Source organism: Onychostoma macrolepis, chromosome 07 (assembly GCF_012432095.1).
Source record: "Onychostoma macrolepis isolate SWU-2019 chromosome 07, ASM1243209v1, whole genome shotgun sequence".
NCBI lineage: Eukaryota > Metazoa > Chordata > Actinopteri > Cypriniformes > Cyprinidae > Onychostoma > Onychostoma macrolepis.
The window spans coordinates 40,391,142-40,413,720 of NC_081161.1; the positions used below are offsets into that span (position 1 = coordinate 40,391,142).

General features: G+C 36.5%; 2 protein-coding genes across 4 annotated transcripts in view; one reads left to right on the top strand and one right to left on the bottom strand.

The window, feature by feature from the left end:
* Window positions 1-498: 498 nt before the first annotated feature.
* syt7b (synaptotagmin VIIb) overlaps window positions 499-22,579 on the bottom strand; it is a 131,166-nt gene continuing 109,085 nt past the window's right edge. For 2 of the 3 annotated variants that reach the window (XM_058782956.1, XM_058782957.1), the window contains 7 exons: window positions 15,600-15,717; window positions 9,766-10,033; window positions 8,632-8,801; window positions 6,956-7,070; window positions 6,386-6,585; window positions 5,361-5,483; window positions 499-5,223 (listed from right to left, as the gene is read on the bottom strand). In XM_058782956.1, coding sequence (XP_058638939.1) covers window positions 5,379-5,483; window positions 6,386-6,585; window positions 6,956-7,070; window positions 8,632-8,801; window positions 9,766-10,033; window positions 15,600-15,717 — 976 coding nt within the window. In that variant the 3' untranslated portion in view covers window positions 499-5,223; window positions 5,361-5,378. Of the gene's footprint in view, window positions 5,224-5,311; window positions 5,484-6,385; window positions 6,586-6,955; window positions 7,071-8,631; window positions 8,802-9,765; window positions 10,034-15,599; window positions 15,718-22,579 lie in introns of all 3 variants that reach the window. The other variant, XR_009272173.1, reaches the window with a different exon arrangement.
* On the top strand, window positions 19,078-19,827 carry LOC131544259 (snaclec 3-like). The gene has a single exon (XM_058782336.1). The coding sequence runs from the start codon at window positions 19,078-19,080 to the stop codon at window positions 19,825-19,827; it is 750 nt and encodes a 249-aa protein (XP_058638319.1).

Genomic DNA, 22,579 nt, shown 5'->3' on the forward strand with positions numbered 1-22,579 from the left:
AGATGAAAGCCATTCCTCACAAACTAAAGGAGCATGTGTGTTTTCCACCAATATCCGTTTATTAGTATCAACTTCATTCTCTTTCAACAAAAGACAGACGAAAACTCTGATTCATTTCAGATGCTGGTAGCACTGTTGAAGGGTTACAATTTGGGTCATTGTAAATGAATCAGAAAAACTCAAAGAGTCAATTTACGGCAAAAAAGGTGGTGCAACATTGCAACAGTTGTCTTATTTTGTTGAGTTAGAACACACACGCTCACACATAATTTCTTGAACCGAACAATGTTTTTTTTTTGTTGTATTTTTTTGCTAGAAAACCCTACAGAACATTAGATTTGTGCAAAGACAAAATCAGATCACACAATATAACAAAAACAAGTTATTTAAAGAAAGAAACAAAAACAATTCTATCATAGAATTACTATCATAATTACCTTTTTAAGCAAAGTGAACTCATTCTCTCAACTTATAAATCAAGAGACTCCAAGAAACGTGTCAGTTTCCTTCTTTTATATACAGGTTTACATCTATTTACACTGTACATTTATGCCAAAATAAATCATCAGTATGTCAAATCATATTGTGCACACCACAGAGATGCTGAGAAACGTCAGGGGTCTTGGTCAAAACTCCCCAGGGTAACATTAATTTTTACAAGCACACACACAAGTTCACACAACGTCTTTAGATGGGTTGTCATCACACACATCAAAGTTCATTTCCGACTCCGTCGCTCCACATTCAGATGTCCGTAACGCCTCTGTGACGACAGACGTGACCATTCGAATGCTGGTTGTTTCAAACCTGGTTTGGCATTTTGTTTCATAAGGTCGAAACATCTGCAATCCAACAGCTGAAAAACGAACTCAAACGGAAATTTGTGGATACGACAGTAAAACAGACAAGCTCACATTAGCCGCCTCACCGCGGTGAGTCACACAACTAGACGAGACAAAACAAAGCATGCCGCTTCACCGGTGCATTTATTTCATTTTCACGTCAGGCGCTCATCGATTTCAACTCGCAAAGCAAAACTCACTCAGATTTGGAACCTAAAAGCAGGACCGTCGAAACATGGAAAGTTTCGGATAGTTTCGTATTAATAATTACAGTTACATTGAGACTTCAAAACAAATAACTGTTGACATATTTGAGGTTTAAAAATGTGTTTGTATTTTTGTTGGACTTTTCATTTTTATTTATTCATTAAAATATGAATGATTAAAATCTGTAATGTTTAAATTGTCCTTTTAAAGGTGGAACTACTTTTCCACTTGGATGAACATCTGGTTATTAAAAAAAATGTGTATTTTTACATGTATCATCACGCCCTTTGTATTTCCATTGAAAAGTTAATTGACATTAACTTGTATGTGATCCAGAACATTCTTTAAATAAAAAGTTACATGAATTTGAACCACGATTGCACTGTGTGTAGGGCTACTCAACATAAATGAATACAAAACAGGTGACAAAAATTCAGACATGTAACAGAAAACTTTTATCGTTTGATGCTTTATCGAATTCATGTGACGGTCCTGCTTACAAGTCCAAATGAACGAATCCACACTCTCTCTGTTTTCACTTTAGTTAGCCTACTTCTTTTAACCCACTTTCAACGACTGAGAAACACAGTACACAAAGTTCTGAAGTGCTTGAATATTTTTTTTAGGTCTTGCTCTCACTTTGGTCTGTTTTTTGGCCTTTAAACTCTTGCCTCCCACACTTTCTCTGTGTCTTTGAGGACGCGTCTGTCACAGCGTGTTAGTCGGGGGGGAGGACAGGCTGCGAGAAACGTCTGGCAGTGATATTCACGTCTAACGTCGGCTCTGACACCAAGAGCACAGGCATATGGAGGGGAGAAAGGTGATGGATGTTTCACTTCCTGAAGCACTGCGTGTGTGTTTGTATGAGTGTTTCAAGTCGAACGAATATGAACGGATGTCCTAACCCTGAAGTTAACCCTTACATTAAATATTGCTTATCTACAGTACATTGCCTTGTGTTTTCAAGTAAGACGTTTTGTCGTCTGTCATAATAAGTAGGCTAGTGTAATATTCCTAATTTAACTGTTGACATGGTAACAATTTGAATTCTTCCTTTCTATATTTGTCTTTTCTCTGTTACGCAAGTAACACATTAAGAGGCGGCAGAAATCGCAAGCAAACGCAGCATACAAAATGTTATTCGAAAAGCAAAATGTGAGAGTATTGCTATTATATCCTGCAGACCTGTCATTTATAACTCATATTATGCCATCCCCAGAGCCAGGCTAATGCTGCCTTCAAGTCATGCTGGAATGATCGTGTTTACGAGATGAGACCGTATGAACAGCATCGCAATGTCAAAATTAGCGTAATTATTTTCATTGAGCACAGACTTTGTGAGTTGAGGGCATGTTGATTCAAGAATTCTGCCAGAAGCTAATTGCTATCATAATAAGCTCTAATTGTGAATGTTGATGGTACAATTCGCTTTGCACGCATTTTGTGTACTGTTCATGAAGAATGAAAAAGCTTATTACAAAATAATACTCATTTAACCGTTTTATGAGCTGACAGGTTTGTGAAACTTAATTACATTTCCCGTTATTCTCTAAAGCAGGAACTTTACAAACATTTTTGTCAGTTGAACATCTTTGAACTTAAATATGTACTTAAAATACCCCTGAGATTTTAGGATAAAACATTCAAATAATCAGTAATTGAAAAATATATTCAAATGTTCAAGGTTTTGTGATATAGGATAGTCACATGATAGACAGGTAAACAAATACCTATCTCTCTCTTATATATATTTTTTTTTAAATTTTTAAAATATTTACATATTTTAATTTGATCTTAATTTAATATTAATTTTAATGTATATATATATATATATATATATATATATATATATTTAATGATTTTTTTAAAATCCTGCTCTAAAGCATTAATACACACATTTTCATCCAAGTTAACTTGTACAAAAAATAAATTAAAAAATTAAAAAAATACAAATTGCAATAATTGTGAACAAAAAAGTGGAGTTTTGTTTTTCATGTTTGCTGATCAAAATTATTTTCGCAATATTCACATTATTTTATTTTATTTTATTTCACCACTTCTGGCACAATAGTACAATGGTATAACCATTTTCTTGAATGTAATAAAAAGTAATAAACAGAGCTGTTTTCTTAAATGTAATACATTTTATGATTCATAAAAATTAATAAAACTTACCCTCTATGTAGTATATACATATGCAGTATACAATACAATAGTGGTGTGCATGTTAAAACTTTAAATTTATTAAAACAAATGCTAGATTAATTTTCTGATGTGGATCTAATTTATTTAGCAAATGTTAGTAATTTCCATCATTTATGCATGTCTTCTTACCATATAAAAATGTATCCTCCTCAAGTGAGTTTATATGCTTTTAATGCCATTTTCTTACTGTTTTCATTCATACCCCAAATTTCACTTAAAAATGTGTTGATGTGTGGAAACCCAGGTATTTGTATTTCATTTTGTTACAAAAACATACATTTTATGACTATTTCCTAAAATCATGCGGTATTTCTCAAACTTCGCAGGAAGACTTGAAGGCAGCATAAGTACGATAAGGAATCAATCGAATGGCCGCTGTAATCCAAATCCTCAACAAATACACAAATGCAGACAGCGACAGACGCATACAAACACACACACTAAGCCAAAGACGCACAAACAATCACATGACTTGCGTTATATTTTCCCGCTTCTGCTCTTTTTCTTTAGTTAACTTCTAAATTGCACGTCTTAATTTGGAGGGACACTAAGAACTTCTTCAGCCCTTTTGAAAATGAAAAGAAATGAAGTGCGTTTTGGCAGCGTTGAACTCACATTGGCAGTGTCATTGCATACTGGTTAAGTGGTTGATGCAATCCTCTGCAAGATGTGTACGTTACATGAGGAATGCTAGTTTAGATAAAAGGATTTTTGTGGTTCTGCTTCTATCAGAAAGGCGTATCTGCCGACACACAGGCTTCAAACACTCACTCCTATCTTGTCTATCGCGCTTCGCTTTGAAAGAAGAATCAGTATAGTACTCTATGCAAGTACACAAATGCTTTGGCCAAAGCATTGCAAGCATGACGTCCTGATATATATAGCAGTAATAAACATCAGATGTTTGTGTCAATAAACCGCACGTGAAACAGGAAACTGACCATAGTGCCTCTTGTAACACTACGAATGCTGTGTGTTTTTGCATTGTGTTACTGAGGTACTGTTTACATTTGGAGTTAAGATGCATTTTTATTGATCCAATCACAATTGGATGACGCTAAACAGTGTTGTAAATCGCCATTTAATCGTATTTGCATGTCATTCTCAGCGCTTCTGCGAAACTAATGTAGCAAGCGACAAAATAAAAAGGGAGGGTCTAGAAGAAATCTGAACACAAGTTATCAAATGCAGGAGTAAACTATAATGCATCTGACTACTGTGATTAGATAATTGAAAATGCATCTTAATACCAGGTGGAAACAAGGCCTGACGCATTCAAAAAAACAATGCTTTTAAATCAAGCTAACACTGCTAGAAATGTTTGCATTTATGTACTTGCGTAGATTCTCAGTTTTTTTTAATCCCTATTTGTTGGAATGTTCTAAAATTGTTCAAACGTATTTCCCCGACGCACTTGAACTGATCCAGTCAATTAAAGTGAGTTAGAATTTTACGTTTTTCCATGTTTTTTTTTTTTTTTTTTTTAAAACAAGACCTCTTTTTTTCTGTCACATAACATCACCCCACAGTACATACAGACGACGAAGAGTTCCAGCAAATTTCTACACTGTTCCGAGAAAAACATCAAGAGGTGACGAAGTCCAACACACAACAAGTTCATCCCTCCTTCAACTAGGTATTGCACTGTGGTTGCGATCCTTCTGGATCTTTCCGTACGGTCAGAGGGATGGCGTGAGGGAGGTGAGACACAAATATGGCAATAGAAGGGTTTGTTCAGGAGATTGTTTTCAGCCGTTTCAAGTTCAGCGATGATAGAAGTCACCCTGTTCCACGGTCCAGCTGTTCAGAGAACAGTCGACTTGTCAAACTTTTTTCTCAAGGAAGACGAGTCTGTTTACTTCTCTCGGTTACGTAAGACTTTCTCTCCCAGTCTTCTTGGCAGTGCTTAGCCTCTTTTTGGTGGGAAAAAATAAAAGCAGTGAATAAAGGAAGGGTCTCCATAAACAAACTGCAGGAAAAAATTGGAGAAGGGAGAAAGAGAGAGAGGGAGAGAGAGTGAGAAAGAGAAAGAAAGATAGTTGGATGGCTTTTGGTACCCGTGTTTAAACTTGTGCATATCAACAGGGTTTTGAAGGTGTTGTTTACTTTTGGTGGGCGGGTCCTTCAAGCTTTGAGAGCGTGCCATTGGGCAACGGCAGTGCGCGGGTGGCTCATCATGTCTTTCCAATGCTTTACCTCTGCTGGGCCACTCTTCCATGAGAGATAGATCTAGAAATATGGCATGAAAAGAAAGAAGGTGGAAGAAATAAGAACAGGAAAAAAATAAGGATTGTGCTTCCATTGAGTTAATTTACCAATGAAGCCACAAACCTATAAACTGGACAAAAAAAAAACATTATAGTTGATAACCATTTTGTACACTAAAAATGATTTTTTGAAGTTGTAAGTAAAGCCAAGATTACTGGAGTATGCTTTACAAGAAAATACCATTTCAGTCTTTCTAAAAAAATGTAATGTTTGTTTCATTCAAAGTTGTAATTTCTTTGTAATCAATTGTTAAATAACCAATCGATTTCTGAGTGAAAATTGCTTTTGCACCCAATTTCCCCCCCCAATGTAGCTAAACTTGTATCTTTTAGATAAACTTCATTACATTTAGTAAATTCAAGTCATTTCCATGAATTAGTATACACCAGTATTTACTACATGCATTTAATAAACAGCATTATTTACAACCATATAGATATGTAAATACTGTAAATGTATATACTATTGGTAAATTTGAAACAATAAGTTTGATTCATCTTCATGATCTCAAAAGTTTTAGATCAGTAAGATTTAAAGACGTGCCTCATGCTCATGAAGGTTGCATTTATCTAAAGAAAAATACAGTGAAAACAGTAATATTGTGAAATTTAACACGATCCTTCAGAAATCATTGTAATATGCCGATTTATTATAAATGTTAAAAAGAGGCATAATGATTTTTGGAACCTGCGATAATTTTTTTTCCAGGATTATTTGATGATTTTTTACCAATTTAACATATCCTTGCCGAATAAAATTATTATTAGTACTTTCAAAAAAGAAAACACACACACACGCTAAATTATATTGTTCCAAAAGATTTCTAATATTCCAATAATTCTATCTAGTTGGTGACATCACACCTTGCCTATGACATCATTGCGGCTCAGTTTGTCCTTATCCATGACTGTGATGACGATGGTGGTCTCTCTGAGGACGTGAGTGGGGACATCAAAGGGAAAGGACTCATTGAACACGGGGTTCAAACACCTCTTCATCACCACCGTCTTCTTCTTCTCCACTCGTTTATCTTTGTTCATCAGCCACACTTTGACGTAGGGGTCTGAAACGCACACAAACAGGGAACGGTCCACAGCGATTCAGGTCCAGCGAATCAGAATTCTTGCGACGAATTCTAAATTACATTGGAGATGATTACTGCGCAGATGGCACCTTGACAAGGACATTTCCACAGAAATCCCATAAGCACTCAGTGCACGGAATTTAACTATATCACATTTGCATTTATTCCCTTAGCAGATGCTTTGTGAAATAACTTCAAGGTAAACATTCGAGGTAAACACATATGCAGTGTGTCCTGTGGGAATCGAACCCATGATGGTGTGATGTTCTACAAGATGATCTACAGGAATGTAACTATAACATGAAGTTAAATGATTAATTTGTGAGGTTTTATGGGTGTATGTTGATACCGGATGTTCCCCCGATGTCCATGGCTTTGAGATTGCGTGCCTTGATGATGCTCACAGTGATAGTGTTGGCAGTGGGATTGTAACACAGAGACACAAGGAGGTCTCCTCGACTCCCCTGAAGATAAGAACACAGTAAAGTCAGAACCGGACCGGTTCATTGGTTCAAACATCAGTTACGCAAGCTGGTTCATGTGAGGTCACAGTTTTATAAGAAATAATGGGGCAAACACATATTATTATAACATTTTTTTCAACTAGTCAGTGGTTGACCTTTATAGGATTTTCAATGTTTGATGCTGATATTTTGTTGAAACATATTTCTATTATTATTTCATTTTAATAGAAAGAATTTAATATTTTATTCATTTTTACATCACTCCATTATTTATTTACTTGCATTTAATTTATATTAACGTAATTGTATTGTATGTAATACTAATTCTGGTTTTTATATTTAATAGTTTTTCAATATTTATTTATTAAAAATGTATTAAATGCATTTTTATCAGGCTCCTGTGTGTAGATTCAGTAATTTCACTTTCGTGGTAAAGAATAGGTTATTTTCATTGCCATTAAAATGAAATAACTGAACATAAACATATGAGCCTGAGAAAAATGCTAATTTTAGAATAAAAATTAAATTTCTAAAAAGTTTAGAATAAAATTTAAAATGGCTTTTGCATCTGAACTCTTTATACATATATATATGTACACACACACACACACACATACATACATATGTGTGTGTGTGTGTTTTAGATAAATAGATAAATATTACAGATATCAATAAATGTATATTATATATACATACAATTTAATGATAGCAAGTAAGACACACAACAGCTAAAATGACATTTTTAAATAATTTTTTATATGAATAATTTTTTTCTTGTTTACTTTAAAATGAGTACATTATATTCAGTAGTATTATCTGTGTGCATATATAATCAAACTATTATAAATATTATTATTAAATATATATATTTATATACAACCCGTTAATGATAGCAAATACGACACACAATGAAAACATTTTTAAAAGTCAGCCAATTAATATCTCTTAATATATCTCAACCCTATATTGTTTGTTACTAAAGTTGTCTGTTACAAAATTCTTCCATTTCAATGATCACACATGCAGTTCTAATCACCTCAAATTAAATGTGACTTTATGTAATATTTGTACTGCTAACAATTCATTTGTCACACCACAGGACCATTTCAATGAATTGTTAAGTTTCAGTCCAAACCCTACAGCTTCAAACACTAAGCACAGAATGGCTGATGGACTTTCACGCTGAAATCAATGAACCCATGGGAGATCTTTTGGACGCCCCATGCCAGAAAACCTACCTGGAGAACTTCAAAGGCTCTTTATGCTAACAACACACTTGTGCATCTCTTGTTCTTGTGTAAAAGGGCTAAAAAAGGACTAACAGCACCCAGCGCGCCATTACTTGAGGCTCTGCATGTCGTACTCTACCCACTGCACAATTATAAGTTGTATTGTTCCTGTTCCTAGCCATCCACTTTCAGTCACTTCATCTCTTTGGACACTTTTCTTTGACTATTATTGGCGTCTGTTGCTCCTGGTTTGGTGTCTTTGTCTCCTTCCTCTCTTCAACTTTCATAATGACAGAAATGGTAATTTAGTAGAAACACACAGATCCACTCACACTGCCATCGCTGCAGGGTTTCAGCTCCTTCCAGAAGGTCTGCATGTGGGCCAGATCGATCTTGTTCAGGGGGATGGATACCTCTCCTATAGGGTCATTCCTGCTAAAACGGTCATAATCTAGCACTTGCAGGTACAGTGTGCGCTGGACCACCTTCTCATATGGGAACCCTGGGAGAGAGAGATGAGAGGAGGATAATGTTAGCTCACTCAAATTATTTACAGCTCAATATGGGGTACAAAAATACTTCCAAAGGTCCGGCCCCCTTCATTGACCGTTTGATGCACATTGCATACAAAATTGCATGCTTTTGTTTCTGCTGGGAATTGTTTCCTGTTTAGAAGGTGCTGGGTTGATATGAGCGCTTGTGACAAAGAACTAATATACAACTGAGGATTTATGTAATTTTCATTTGTTACACAACACATTTGTTGGGTTAATATGATGTAAAAACCACATGCTTTTGACCTGACAGTTCATAATGAATTCAAATTAATTGAATAAGTAAATAAATAAATACATATCTGATCTATATACTATTGTGCAAAGGTAAGATTAATACTGTAACACTTTTTTAATAATTAATATTTAATAATTTAGATCAAAGTTGCAGTTGTAAATTGATCAAAAGTGACAGTGAAAGGTATGTATAATGATACAAAAGATTTTAAATAAATGCTGTTCTTCTAAACTTTCTGTTCATTAAAGAATCCTGAACCAAAAACATATCATGGTTTCAACAAAAATATTAAGCGGCACAACTGATTTCAACATTGATAATAATCAGAAAGGTTTCTTGAGAAGCAAATCAGTACATTAGAATGATTTCTGAAGGATCATGTGATATCATATTCAAATATAAATGTTATTTTACATTGTAAAAATATTTTACAATATTACCATTTTTTTTGTTGTTGTATTTTTGATCAAATAAATGCAGCCTTTCTAAAATACTTATTTAACAAATATTCAAACCTTTGAATAGTAGTCAATGAAAGTGAGTTAAATCATTTATGCATATTTGATTTAGCGAGTCAGACATCTGGCTACATGAGAGAAACCACCTTTGAACTACATAAGTACTAGAAACTCTAAACACATAATAATGTAGCTGAGATATCAAAACATACTGACCTTCAAATAGGAAGGTTTCGTTCCAGTGAGGGTTGAGGTTCTTTCTTTTGACCTTGGTCTCAAGTTTGTGCTTCTTGTCTGGCAGAAGGTAGAGTTTGACGAATGGATCTGAAGTGCCGGAGAAATCTTTTGCAGGTAGATCCTGACCCTTCAGGATTTTCACTGTCAGTGTGGAGTCCTGAAAACTGTATCCCACGCTGAACTGGATGCGTCCCAGCTTCTCGCACACGGGCCCTTCGTGTTCCTCTTCCTCAGAGCCTGGGGACAACTTACAAACCAAGACAGAGATTGTCATTAAACAGCGTAATCACTCCAAATTAAATCATTGTTAACAAAACCACATTGCAGAGTGTCCTGCACCCTAACTGAATCTACAGCAGTGTGGCTAAATAAATTATTTTTTAATTAAATGTAATGATATTAAATACCAGGTACTGCAAAATAATACAATTAATAAACACAAACACCTACAAATTTCTATTGCATCTTCGTTGGTTGTACGGGAAAAAAGACAAAAAATGAAAAACAAACAAACAAACAAACAGTATATTTATTGTTAATCAAAAGTAAACTATTAAAATAGTGTCCTTTAACTGAAGTTGAAGTAAAACAAAAACATAAATAAAAATAAAAATATTCAATAAAAACATTTGATAAAATATTAAACAAAGTAGCCTTGGCAACTGAATGAAATAAATTAGGTTTAAGAAGCTAATTCAAAATATTAATAAATAGAAGTATTATATAAAAATAAAAATAAAATATCACTGAATCTGATTCATGAACAGTTGATTCTTATAATGGGTCAAACGCACTCACATTAAAACCAAAAACCTTAATAAATAAAAAAACTTGTTGCCAGTTGCCAAATATGAGACAAAATATCAAAATATAAATAAGTTAAATAAAATCTCAAAACTTCAAACTTCAAAGTTTGCGTTGAAGTACTAAAATAACTAAAATAAAAGCCAAACAGAAACATAAAAAACTAATAAAACAAAAGCACATAACAAAATCACTAAAACTTCAACTAAAAATAAAACTGAAAATACAAAAATAAAAGTGAATTCAAAATATTAATAAATACTATATAAGTGATCCTAAAATAACACTGAATCTGATTTAAGAACAGATGATTCTTATGAACTGATTCTTTTAGTGAATCAGTCAAAAGCCCTCACAAACTCATAAGTTATCAGTTTAAATACCAAAATGTAAAAAAATATTTGTTTTTTCTTATGAGAATATCATAATTATCTTAACAACATGCTCTACTGAAAGTCTACTGAGTCGAGTCTCTTATGCTTCACAATATTGTTATGTTACTAACAACTGGTTTGAATCGGGCAAACTAATGGAACAGACTCCCCTGCTGCCTAAACAAGACTAACAAAACACTGCACTTGTCAAATATGAGACAAAAAAGTTGTCAAGATGCTCTCTAACGAGTTGTGAAAAGCTGTTGCCTTCACATTAATACATGGTGAAGGGCGAAAAGTTGGGAACCGGTTGGTGGTCTTTACAAACACCTTAGTGATCCATCACTTAAAGTGGTCTGACAAGCAGCAGCATATTGAATTAATGAACTCCCATCCGTGTCAGGACCTTGGCTAAAAGTTGGGCTTAATTTGACATGCCATGCCCCAATGCCCGGATCCCCCCCAGTGGGACTCAGAGCTGCGAGAGGCTGGCGCTTACAAGAGCTTCTGGCACCCTCTTAAAGAGGAAGCACCATCATTAGCCCTCATCACATCTCTTTAAAAACGCCTTACCACCCACGTAATGACACGCAGACCCTGTGAAGGCCGTTGTCTGCGTCCCTGCAGCACATTGTACCCGTTCTAATTACGGGGCTTTTGTGGAGGTAAGTTCCCTTTGACATATCTCTGTGTGTGACTGACTGCAGTAAGGGAGAGCACCAATTACACATGATGCATCCCTGTGTTTAAAGGGTTCACATCAAAACTAGAGCCACTTCAGAGAATCAAAACAAGAAGAAAACTATGAAAGCTCATTGCCACCACAAAATAAAAGTATAAAAACATTTTCTCACAATCCTGACATGTTTAACTCGCAAATTGTGAGATATAAAATTGAAAAAAAAGTTGGAATTGTGAGATAAAATCAAAATTTTTTATTGTATGTAATCTCAGAATTCTGAAGAAAAACGTCAAAATTCTGAGATATAAATTCAGAATTCAGAGAAAAAAGTAAAAAATTGCAAGATGTAAGCTCAGAATATGTAGAAAAAAGATGTAAACTTATTACAAGTTTATAACTTGCAATTATGACATATAAGCTGGCAATTGTGAGAAAAAGTCTGAAATGCGAGGTGTACAGTAAACTTGCAATTCTGAAATGAAAATTGTGAGAAAAACATTGCAATTACTTTTTTATTCAATGGCTTAGATTTTGCAGAAAAAGTCATAATTTTGAGATGTAAATTTGCAATGATGAGTTTATGACTCAGAGATACAAATTCAGAATTCAGAGAAATAGTAAAAAATGAGACAAACTCAAAATTAAATTAAACTTGATTATTCAGAAGTTTTGCTGGACACAGTAGTCGGCGGAGCGGCGGAGCTGATCAAACGCTTCAGGACGTGCAGACCGGGAGCGAGCCAGCGCGCTCGTGAAGCTCAGACAGTGCAGATTTCGGACAGCATTGCCTAGCATCCATCAGGCGAATCTCCGCTCTCTACCCAACAAAACGGACAAACTCCTTCTGCTCTCCCGGACAAATAAGGATTTCTCACACTCTGCTGCTCTGTGTTTCACGGAAACCTGGCTGAATGACGCCATTCCGGACAGCGCGCTTCATCTGCTTTCAGCTGTTTTGAGTGGAATCAACGAGGACATCCCATGGCGACGGGACATGCTTTTACATCAATGAGAGGTGGTGTACAGATGTAACTGTGTTAAAGAAGATGTGCTGTTCCGATCTAGAAGTGCTTTTCATTAACTGTAAGCCTTTCTACTCGCCGTGGGAGTTTTGCTCGTTCATTCTCGTGAGTGTTTACATTCCACCACAAGCCACGTGAGCTCAGCTTCACAGAAACTAACTGATCTGATCACAGAGACTGAGCAACAACACCCGGACTCTGTTTTAATCATTTTTGGGGACTTTAAAATACAGACAGCATGTTACATGTTCCACCAGAGACAGTAATATACTGGATCACTGTTACACAGCAATAAAGGATGCATATCACTCTGTCCCACGGGCAGCTTTAGGACTCTCTGATCACTGTTTGGTTCATCTTATACCGACCTACAGGCAGAAACTGAAATCAGCTAAACCTGTATTAAGGACTGTAAAGAAATAGACTAATGAAGCAAAGCGGGATTTACAAGCCTGTTTCCACCTCACTGATTGGAGTGTTTTTGAAGCTGCTGCCACCGATCTGGATGAGCTCACAGAGACTGTAACATCATATATCAGTTTCTGTGAAGATATGTGCATTCCTACCAGGACTCATCTAACTTACAACAACAACAAACCGTGGTTCACTGCAAAACTCCGTCAGGCCAAAGAAGATGCTTGCAGGAAGGGGGACAATGTCTTGTATAAACAGGCCAAATACACACTGGAAAAGGAGATCAGAGTGGCAAAAAGGAATTATTCTGAAAAACTAAGGATTCAGTTCACTTCCAAGCGACTTAGCATCAGTGTGGAAAGGTCTGAAATAGATCACCAACTACAAGACACCATCCCCCAGCACTGTGGAGAATCAACAACTGGCAGATGATCTGAATGAGTTCTACTGCAGGTTTGAAAAAACACCCCACACCCACCCTGAACACCTCTCCACACAACCATTAACACCTCCAGCGACCCCCCTCTCCCCCACACCTACACTTCAGATCAGCGAAGACGATGTGCGCCAGGTCTTCCGGAAGCAGAATAGGAAAAAATCACCAGGCTCAGATTGTGTTACACCAGTCTGTCTGAAGTCCTGTGCTGACCAGCTGGCCCCCATCTTCACACAGATCTTCAACAGATCACTGGAGCTGTGCGAAGTTCCTTCATGCTTCAAACGCTCCACCATCATCCCTATCCCCAAGAAATCCAAAATTACTGGACTTAATGACTACAGACCCGTGGCTCTAACGTCTGTGGTCATGAAATCATTTGAAAAACTGGTGCTGGCCCACCTGAAGGACATTACTGGACCCTTACTGGATCCTCTTCAGTTTGCCTACAGAGCAAACAGGTCTGTGGATGATGCAGTCAACATGGGACCGCATTATGTTCTGCAACATCTAGACAGACCAGGGACTTATGTGAGGATCCTGTTTGTGGACTTCAGCTCGGCCTTTAACACGATCATCCCATCACTCCTCCAGCCCAAACTAACTCAGCTCTGCGTGCCCACCTCCGTCTGTCAGTGAATCAAAAGCTTCCTGACAGACAGGCAGCAGCTAGTGAGGCTGGGAAAATACACATCCAGCACTCGTACGATCAGCACTGGAGCTCCTCAGGCCTGCGTTCTCTCCCCACTGCTCTTCTCCTTGTACACCAACGACTGCGCATCTAAAGACCCCTCTGTCAAGCTCCTGAAGTTTGCAGACGACACCACACTGATCGGCCTCATTCAGGACGGTGACGAGTCTGCTTACAGACAGGAGGTTAAAGAGCTGGCTATCTGGTGCAGTCTCAACAACCTGGAGCTCAACACGCTCAAAACAGTGGAGATGATCGTGGACCTTCAGGAGAAACCCCCGCCCCCATTCACATAGACTCCATTGTTAAAAAGGCCCAGAAGAGGTTATACTTCTTTCGCCGGCTGAGGAAGTTCAACCTGCCACAGGAGCTGCTGAAACAGTTCTACTCCGCCATCATGAATCCATCCTCTGCACGTCAATAACTGTCTGGTTCAGCTCAGCTACCAAATCTGCCCTCAGAAGACTACAGAGGGTAGTCCGGACTGCTGAGCGAATCATTTGTACAACCCTCCCCACTCTCCAAGAACTGTACTTATCCAGAGTGAGCAAAAGGGCTGGCAAAATCACTCTGGACTCCTCACATCCAGCACACTCCCTCTTTGAACTGCTGCCATCTGGTCGACGCTACAGAGCTCTGAGCACCAGAACGACCAGCACAGGAACAGTTTCTTCCCTCAGGCAATCCATCTCATGAACACCTGACAATAATTGTGGAACACACACTATTTATACACTTAGTATACACTTATTTATCAAACACACAAACTTAATCTACATTTCAATTTGCACATAATATACCTGTACATACAACTGTCTATTTGTATATTTTTATTCCTTATTTACTTGTTCTATTTTTTAATTCTTCTTTTTATTATCTGTGTTTTTTTGTTCTGTCACTGTCATTCTGTTGCACTGTGGAAGCTTCTGTCACAAAAACAAATTCCTCGTATGTGTAAACATTCCTGGCAATAAAAGCTCATTCTGATTCTGATTTTGTGATGTAAGTACATTCAACTAATATAAAGTGTGACCCAAAAACAAACAAACAAACAAACAAAACAGAGTAGCGAGATGTAATGTGAGATATAATGTTGCAACTGTGTGATAAAAAAGTTGGAATTGTGAGATAAAGTCACAATTTTTTTATTGTATGTAATTTCAGATGTAATCTTAGAATTGTGAGGAAAAAAGTCAAAATTCTGAGATGTAAGCTCAGAATTTGTAGAAAAAAAAGATAAACTCACGATTACGAGTTTATAACTTGCAACTGTGAAATATAAACTGGCAATTGTGAAAAAGAGTCTTAACTGTAACATAAAAGTTGAAAATACAAAAAAAAATTTATAAGCTTCAATAGAAAATAGCACACAACCAAAAGTTCATGTTACCATTAGCATATCACTGGTGACGGAGTTGGCCAGGTCTGAGACGGAGGAGTTAGCGTCTGTCCGGCGGCTGCTCTCGTCTGGGGTCTGACCTTTAGGGCTGCTGCCGGGTTTATTAGATCTGGGAAAGAACCACAAGAGTAAAACTGTCACTTTTTATAGCATGTAGCATTAAACACTTTCTCCTGTCTTACGAACTTCATATGCACAGAGAACCACTAGTCCTCCGTTGCCTGTAGCGCTAGTATTTGTTTGAGACTGGGTTTTGGATAGCATTGACTTGTTAGAATCTGCTGGTTGATGCTGTAACTACACCATTTGACAGAAAAATATCCGTTTGACCATCATTTCAATTTAGCAGTGCGTTCTAACAAAATAAAAAGCAACATATAGTACTGTTCAAAAGTTTGAGGTAGGTGCAATTTTTTTTTTTGTCTCTTATGCTCACCAAAGCTGCATTTATTTGATTAAAATTACAGTAAAACAGCAATATTGTGAAATATTATTACAATTAGTAATAACTTCTTTCTATTTGAATATATTTGAAAATGTAATTTATTCCTGTGATGCGAAGCTGAATTTTCAGCATCATTACTCCAGTCTTCAGTTTCACATGATCCTCCAGAAATCATTCTAATATACTGATTTGTTGCTCAAGAAACATTGCTAATTACAATGTTGCAAACAGTTATGCTGCTTAATATTTTTGTGGAAAATGTGGTATGTACTGTAGGTAGTAGACAGCAAGGCAGTTTATTTTGGAACAGAGCCTTAGTGAAGTCACATTGAGCTACAGTCTGACCTTTGTCCTCACTGGAAAGCTAAAAAATAGTGTAATACAAGGACATTACAGTTTTGTGGAGATCTGGAATAAATAATAAATGCAGGAGAAAGAACATCACAGGGTTAATGCGAAAATGTTCTGCCTGGGATGAAGTGTATGAAGAAAGGACACAACAGAAATGCTGCTGTGAGACAAACATTACGTCCAGTATTTACTCAGTTCAGAACAGCAAAGAGATAAAAGGATGGAAAACCTGTGAGATAAAACAGTGTTTTTCACATTCTTTTTCGTATTAAAGAATGTTTGGATCAAAAGAAAGCCAAAGCACAAACATGATTATCATCACAGCTAAAGGGTCTAACAAATGAACTTTGAAATGAAAACAGTAACAGAAGAATCGGAGTCTGAAAAACACAGAGATGTCATGTCAGTAAATTGAGGTTATGCAAATGAATCTGTCTTGCAGCATCAATAAAAAGTACAAACATGTACATTTTGTGCTTGTAAATGTTACGTATTAATACCTATGTATAAACAATGAGACCAGGCTGGAATATTAATAGAACATTAACAGGCTTTCAGCCTGACTTTTTCCTCTCTCTCTCCCTCTGAAGATAATCTTGGAACACAGGAGAAAAATGGAGATCGGAAACTTGGTTCTAACACATCTGTTTTTGTATATCTAATATATTCAGGTATTGTTCCTGGAAACCTGTTGAACACATCTTTACCATATCTTCTTTACCAAGTCTTGTTTTCATCTTTTGTAGTACATTTCTATATGATGTATAATCTTTATTGGTCAATCATTACACTACCTCACTCGACAATGTATAAAGTTATGCTTGGACAAAAACTCTGAAACTAAAAGTTTGTGGACTGTGACTTTGTCTGTGTTCCTTACTCGTCCCACGGCTGTGCGAGGGGACTGGGAAGTATCTGGTGGCATTGAGAAATAAAGAAATAATCTAACTCTACGCTATGCTTAAAAAGACACGTTCAACTTGCATATTGTGGTTATTTCTGCTGTGATACTTCAATGTGGAGATACTAGCAACCTTCTTTTATTCTTATAAAGTGCAAAACAGTGCTCAGTGCATATTACAATCAAGAGACGTTTCGGTCACGCAGGACCTTCCTCGGTGTTCACATACTATTGAAATGGTTCATTTTTCTATTCAGTTCTTCACATATCAACACACATGTATCTAATCAGTTTAATGAATCAGTGAAAGACCATTTACATTAAAAGAAAAAAAAAAAGAATATATTATAAAAAACTGGACAGACTGAAATCGTCATTCAAACCATTTGGTTGTACAGTGTTTACTTTCAGTTTGTAATAATTTCCATTCCAAGTTCATATGGCGCCGCATCAGAAGTAGGCCTACCATATCTATTCCACAAAATGACAGTTTATTAACTGAATGATTTAATTCGGTGAAATGTCGTGCAACAGATGATTTACTGTCAGCTCTATTTATGGCACTTCTGTGTTCATTAATACGAAATCTTATGTCATTGCACACTGAGCCCGAAAATTTTGTCCAAAATTTTTGCACGTTAAAAAATAAATACGACCTCACGTTATGTCAATCACGTTAACACACTGCCTACGAAATTTTCGTCCGTCATAAAAAAATTCGGATCAGGTTCGATTTTTGCGTTTTTCACATCCATGGCAAGCATTTTGCGAGGTGTTGCGAGTTCAGAGCCACTGTACAAGCGAATGCCAAAATCCATAATGGAAACTGTCAAGTACAAAGCACTGTATATAGATCCTTGCACACCGAGTTCACAGAAATTGGTGGTCTTCTAGTATCGCTAGCAAAGCATCAAACTGAGCCACTGACATCCTGAAGTAAACTTTGAATTGCCCGTGATAATCCCGCTGCTCCTGAGGGGGAACTCTCCATCCTCTCTATATCTCAGGATTAGATGGACCCAATATTTCCTTTCTTTTTCTTTTTTTAAGAAGCGAGAGGACAACAAAATCAATTTTTTCGCAACCATTAATTAATATGCATCGGACCCAGCGTGCAAGGTTTCTGTGCATAACAAATTTTTAGGATAACAAATATGGAAAAACGCATACGAAAATTTCAGACTCAGTGTGCAGAGACCTTTAATTGTTGATTGGTCTTCGACACATATTGAAGACCACAAGGACAAGAAAGTAAATATATTACATTGGTTGAATGACAAGAAATAAAATGTCTAATTTAAAATTCTTGATTCCTAGAGTAACTTACAAATTTATTCACTTTTTTTTAGATTATGACAGGCCAAACAATGTCTACATGGAAAAAAAATCCCATTGGCCCTTTGATTGTTTTTGGATGCTTGCATTTGGATACATAGCAAACGAATTTCAAGAATTTAGATTTTTTGCTCTTTGATGGATTCTATTATTGACTTAAAATTGTGTTACATGTGAATGGAAACAATCCTCCTTTTTTATTTTTGATTCTTCAATGTGACAATCTTTCATCACATTATCACTTCATTGGCTAGGCTTCACTTATTTTAGTTTGTTTTCTTTGCAGGACATTTGGTTTTGACATTTGCTTCACAAATACTTGAAGAGCCGGACTGTGTGGTTGGTCAGTGCCTTCCTGTTTGTTTTATTGTCTCTTATACAGTATATGCAAAATAGCCCTTTATCACTGTGGCACAGTGTAGATCATCCGTACAGAAATGAAGGCTATAGTTATTGTATTCCTTTTTTTGAGCCTCTTTGGACTGAGCTTTAGTCTGTACAGAAAACACTTCCTTGTGAAAAAAAGAATGACCTGGGAAGATGCGCAGAAATACTGCAGAGAGCACCATGATGACCTGTCCACTGTCAATGAAGAAGAGGCACAACAGATTTCCACTAATCCAGAAAACAATAATGGATATTTTTGGATTGGACTGCACATGATTTCTAACAACCAAGAAAAATGGACTTGGTCTGGAGGTGAGGATCAAAAAATCTTTTGGGACATTTCGGAACCAAACAGTGTCACTGAACAGTGTGGCTGTTTAAACAGATATACTGCTAAACTGCACAATGCTATGTGCCCTAATTATTTGCAATTCTACTGTATGGAGGTCTTTGAGCCCATTCTGGAGCATCAGAATAAGACATGGGATGAATCCCTGAACTACTGCAGACAGAACTACATTGACCTGGTGAGCCTAAGTTCTCAAACATATATGGAAGAGGTGATAAATAAGACTCTAACATCCCAGACAGCTTATGTGTGGACTGGTCTGCACTTTATGGCTGGCTATTGGTTCTGGGTCAGTGGAGATGATCTTCAATATAAAGCCTGGTCTACAGAGGGAGAGATCCAGTGTCCTTCTGGAAATCTGCGCTGTGGAGCTCTGGACAGAGAACAGAAGCTTTGGAAACCCAGAGATTGTGAGGAAAGACATAATTTTCTCTGCCTTAAGAAGCCATAAAAGTGCTTAAAATATATGCATTCTGATATGTAAACTTTCACATGCAGCTTGATATATATGTGTGCTCAATTGATTTGAAATTAGAATTCTCTAACCAATCTTTAGTGTTTTGCAATTTCAAAATATATTTTTGTTCATACATATACTATATAATAGTTTTAAATCTGACACATTAGCCATAGAGTCATCATATATATTGCCTTATTTAACAATATATTAGTTAAACTGAAATCTTTTCTGGGGTTGAAAAGACATGCGTGGTTAATTTATATTTACATTCGTAAGTTTATGCATTTATTGTTTTATTTATTGTAAAATAGGATTTGCACAGGTATATCTCGAGATTATATTTAATGGACCTTTTGTTAGCATTTTACCTATGGTTTGTTGGATTTTGTTACTTTAGCAAATTTTTTATGTATGTGTAACATTTGTAAGAAATATTTTTATGATTCTCTTGATGTACTAGTTTTATGATCACATAAAAATGTAATATTTAGTTTGAGATGATCATTCAAAAATATCAAGAAAAGCTATTTGAAAACCTGTACTGTAAACTGTCTCCTTTCCTGTATGTTTACATAAAGACAAATGTCGTCGTGATTGTCATGTTGTGGTTTTCAGAGGTAAAATCCCCCCCCCCCCCCCCAAAAAAAACTTAAACTTTTAAACTTTCTACACAAAGATTTGATTTTTGAATTAAATTATATAGCAATGTGAGCAAGACATCAGAATAAGCGTATTAGTAGCTAGTAGCTGCACAAAAACATTAGTGACAATCCCGAAAAACTAGACATTGTTTGAACATAAAAGTAATCAAATATAGTGTCATTTGTGAGATATAATGCACATCAATATTTAATTGCTATTAGTTCATATTTCACCCAAAATAAAAAATACCGTCATTATTCACTCACCCTCAAGTCATTTCAAGCATTTGTGATCGTTCTCCTGTGGACAGAAGATATTTTGAAGAAAGTTTCAACTGTTTTTGTTCACACAATTAAAGTCACTTGCATCCAAAACAACGTTGAGCCCCACTGACTTACATTCAGACATTTTTCAAAATATCTTCTTTTGTGTTCCACAGAATGAAAGTCATACACTTTTAGAATGACATGAGGGTGAGTAAATGATAATAAAATGTTCATTTTTGGGTGAGCTATCCCATAGATAGATATTTTATTTAATTGTACTCTGATTAAATTATAAATCCTGTTTAATTTTACGGTAGTCACAGGTTATGTCGTGAATGCTTATGCAACGAAGGCCAGCTGGTAAGAGCTGCGCAGGTAAACCTCACTCCCCTGATCTCAAGAGGTGCACTGGCGACGGCTGCGGTCTGTAGTGTCTTGTTAGTGTGCCCACCTCCCATGCCGGAAACACTGGTTCGAATCATGCTTGGAGCAAGAATGAGGGGAGTAGAACCGGAAGGGTTACACTTATACGAACTCAATTGCTTGCACACATTTTGAATTAGGCCTATGGCAAGATCTCTTAGTCATGCACAATTTGTACTCTTCAGTTTGAATAAACAGATTATCTGCTTTTCTGTTTCAGCAAATTTGCACACGATTTCCTTCATCATTTGTTACTCAAAGTTGAAGAGAGTAATAGTCTGATTGGCCAGTGTCTTACTTTTTTTTATTGGTCTCTTAAAACATTGGAGGGCTGTGATAACATTATCATTGAGTTCTGACAAAGGTTTCACTGCCTAGATTATCTGTTCAGAAATTAAAGGGGTCATGAACTGCCTTCAAGATTTAGAATAATTTAGAAGTAATAGGCTATTTTCTGTCCTGTTTCGACCCCATCAGAATGCTCTGTTTGAATAGGCGTGGCTGATTATAGACTCCGAAGTAAACACCCACTGCTGTGATTGGCTAACAGATGTGTATGTTTGACAGCCTACATCCTTCACAGATGGACGCTGCTGTGATTTAGGTTAAAAACACATACTCATATCAAACAAACTGTAGTAACAGACAAAGCAATACTGATCACGTAATGAAAACAGTTACTCACACTTGTGTGGTCCAATATATTCAACACAGCATAGTCTTTTAGTTTCAATCTTTTTGAAAATTCTGTGTCGAATCTGCGGTAAAATGAGTACCAAGATTTACTGATGTGGTTTGGCACTTCATAAAAATAAAGTTCATCAAAAAAGTTTATCGATTGGTTTCTGTGTAGAACTGCATTTGCAGTTCTTGTTATTTACCTACTACGTGCTCAAATCGGTGGGCGGGGCTAAACAGGCAGCGCTGTAGAAGCAGGCGTTGATCTTCTGTGGAGGCAGTGCTTAGCCACACTATTACGTCATAAAGTGGCACATTCTGAAATCTGTTGTTTTGGCAGATTGGCTTCAATACATTCTGTTTTTAGACTAACAACTAAGTTTTGAGTCCTGAAACTTACAGAATGTTTTTACAGCACAATGATTTCCTATCAATCAAAAGATCAAGGGAATTTTTATTTCGCAGTTAATGACTCCTTTGAAGCTTTGGTCAAAGACAGAGTTTGATTTTTGAGTTGATTTTTCTGGGTTGGACTATACATATGGATTTGGTCTGGAGACACTAAAGAATGAGTCGACTGGCCTCTGCTTTATGGCTGGTCATTGGTTCTGGGTCAGTGGAGTTGACCTTCAATATAAAGCCTGGTCTGTGGAATGAGAGATCCAATGTCCTGCTGGAAATCTACGCTCTGGAGATCAAAGCAACTGAGAGAATACATAGAGCAGAAAGCATAA